Here is a 3,184-nt window from a genome sequence, read left to right on the forward strand (position 1 = left end):
CTTCACTTGGTGTTGCGTCTTCGTGGAGGTTAACTTTAATTTTGTTCATTTAACTTAATAAACGTTTAATTTAACTTATTAAAATGTTTTCTTCCTAATTTGTAGCGTATCTTAGTGTAACTGTGCTTCCTATTAGATTGAAATTCTATCGTAATCTGCAATTAGGCTCATGGGGATATGTTATGCCAATTTTCCGAAAATTGTTAGCACTTAGGTTTCGGTGTTTTTTTACTAGGATGTCATGTTTTATTCATATTTGCGTCCTTGCTCTTGTGTGTGGTATGCGTCGCTATGGTCTCAGCTTTGGGCTGCATTGTTAAGTTTGAGGTTTGTTGTACGTTATGTGGTTAGTGGATAGCCTGCTCGGACTCTTGCTGAAACGCATTTGCCGTCCTGTCAACTCGTAGTTAATGTTTGTAGCCGGTCTTGCGGAAAAAAGAAGTTTATGCTCTAGATTCATCAGATACATGTGTACTCCCTTCACGACTGTTCAGATGACCTATGTGGGTGAGTCCATACTACCTGTTTGGAGTCCGCGTAATCGTCGTTACTAGTGGTTAGAGACTGGGTGACAACCAGAAGTAGTTCGCAATACCTTTGGTGCGTTTATGCCATCTTCTCTTTGGTTCTATGACGAAGCCTTATTGATCAGTTTATACTTTCGCAAGTTCTATCTGCGACACTTATTTCTTTCTATCAATACCAATTCCGTCTTACCGTGCAAATTGGGTATGGATGTTGGACAAATATCGAACCAATATCTACCAAGCGCAACGTAAGTTGGCAGGAGGCTAGGCGCACTGAGGACTGTGTGAGCTCATCTTTTCAATCATAATCGGCCAGACTTTTGACCTATAGGTTAAGCATTTATCTTTACTGACTTTCTTTAGTGAACACAAGTTTTCAACAAAATATCTCAATAAACTGCGGCATGGCTGAACTAGCTTGTTTGTTTCTAGAAACACTTGGAGCTCTTCATGATTGAGACAGCGTCGTTTGTCTCTTTGCCCTGTCAAAATTTTCCAACCTCAGCAAATATTAATGTGACAACGTAGTCCTGCATGGCATGTCGTTGTGTGCAGTAGGCCGCTGCACCTAACTTGTCAGTGTCGTCTTAGCTTTTACAAGTAGGGGCTTAACATCACCCAAACCTAGTATCAACAGTCGTTCTGCGACAGTCCGATAACCTGAAAGTAAAGCGGGTGTCTGGTTATTCCGCATTTGACTACCTTGCTGTTAGTTTATTCAATAGTTTGATTGGTAATGCCTATTGGTCGTCCTTTAACGTATAGGTCAGTCAGTTACAACGTAGAACTTCGTACGTACGTACATCAGTTCAAGTTGCCATAACATATTAAAACAGAGATGAAGTTGTCGATTCAAATCCCATAGTGGTAGAAGTAGTAAGAGTATAAGCGGTAATCCGAAAGATTAGGGTTTGAAGATGTTATTCAAGGAGTAAAATCCAGTGAAATAAATTTGGAAAGAGAAAAAGGATAGAGACATGAAGAATTCAGAAGATTAGAATTTGGGAGAAGAGTGGATGCACCTTCGCCATTACAAACAATTTTGAGCCATGTTATTCAAGGTCTCTAACTATTGGTTGCTATCAGCTCGCGGATCCCAAACAGGTAGTCTACCCCTACCAACATGGCTCAGTCTAATTGTCAGTGACTTCATGGATTTGTGCCACGTTTTGGTCTTGCCGCCCTTAGCTTTCTTACGACCTACTCTTACGCCGTAAAACACCGCACATCTGGGCAGCCGGTGGTAGGACATACGTCATACGTGTTCCACGCATCTCAACTGATGAAGTTTCACTACTTCATCAGTCAATTTGCCATCCTTACCTAGTACCTGTTTCCTAACAACTACATTACTTACTCGGTGGTACCAGGATATACGAGCAATACTTCGAAGACACCTATGACCGAATACTAGTAGCCTACGAATATACTCTACTCTTACATGCCATGTTTCACTACCATAAAGTAGGACGGAACAAACTGCTGCGCAGTAAACCTATCCTTTGGTTGTTAGACGGGCCTTCTGTATCCGTGCTGAGACTTCGTCACATACCAGACCACAAGGGCTGATGAGACTCCCAAGATAAGTGAAGCGGTCAACACGCTCAACTACTTTACTCTCTATCATTAGTTCGGGTGCCGATGCAACCCAATCCTGAAGTAACATTTTGCACTTCCAGGGGGAGAATCTCATCCCGAACATGCGTGCGTAGTTGCTTATAGTGGTCAGAAGACTCTGCATTTTGTCAGCGTCTTCACCGAATAAAATTATGCCGTCGGCGTATTCTAAGTCAACAAGTGAGCCTCCCAGTAAAAGTTCAACTCCAGGAGATTGAGATGATGAAAGTGATATCTCTAAAAGCATATCAACGACAAAGTTAAACAAGAATGGGGAGAGTAGACAGCCCTGACGAACACCACTTGAGGTAACCAATTCTGATGACAGTTCGCCATAGGCTCTAACTCGACCAGTTGTGTTCGAGTAGAGAGTCTCTATAAGGTAAATGTACTTCTTTGGTACTCCTTTCAGTGACAAACACTGCCATAGAACCTCACGATCAACGGAGTCAAATGCCGCCCTAAGGTCGAGAAATACTACTATTATGGGACGTCTGAATGTATGTCTATGTTCTAGGACCTGACGTAGAATGAATATCTGGTCTATACAACCAGGTCCAGGCCGAAAACCAGCTTGGTTTTCTCTAGTCTGCTCTTCACGAGCTTTGGTTGGACGTCGAAGTATTATTGAAGCTAATATTTTAAACACTATATTGGTCAAACTAATCCCTCTGTGGTTGTCACAAGAGGGCTTTTTTCCTTTCTTATAGACTGGCACATTCAGTAATTATGACCAGTCAGATGGAATTACATCAAGTTCCCAGATTCTATATAAGACCTCAGTCAATCATGCTGCTAGTACTGGACCGCCATCCTTAAAAATCTTAGGGATAAACCTGTCGTGGCCTGCTGCCCTTCCACGCTTCAGATTTCCTATACTTTTTTTTGACCTCGTAAAGAGTTGGTGGACTTACGTTAACTTGCCATTCAGGTCGACTGGGGATCGTGGGAAACCGAAGTGTGGCTGAAGGCCAGTCGAACTGATCCCCAAAGTGTTCTACCCATCAATCCAATCTCCTGGGTTGAGAATGAATGATATG

At 42.3% G+C, this 3,184-nt stretch overlaps 1 protein-coding gene across 1 annotated transcript in view; it reads left to right on the forward strand.

The window, feature by feature from the left end:
- Positions 1 to 53, forward strand: part of Smp_009580 (putative ubiquitin (ribosomal protein L40)) — a gene marked incomplete at its 3' end in the record, with an annotated part of 782 nt that extends 729 nt beyond the window's left edge. Inside the window, 1 exon segment of the mRNA XM_018794870.1 lies at positions 1 to 53. This exon segment is cut by the window's left edge and continues 211 nt beyond it. Coding sequence (XP_018649239.1) covers positions 1 to 53 — 53 coding nt within the window.
- Between the last annotated feature and the right edge of the window lie 3,131 nt (positions 54 to 3,184).

The sequence above is a fragment of the Schistosoma mansoni genome, chromosome 1, assembly GCF_000237925.1.
Source record: "Schistosoma mansoni strain Puerto Rico chromosome 1, complete genome".
NCBI classification, from domain to species: domain Eukaryota; kingdom Metazoa; phylum Platyhelminthes; class Trematoda; order Strigeidida; family Schistosomatidae; genus Schistosoma; species Schistosoma mansoni.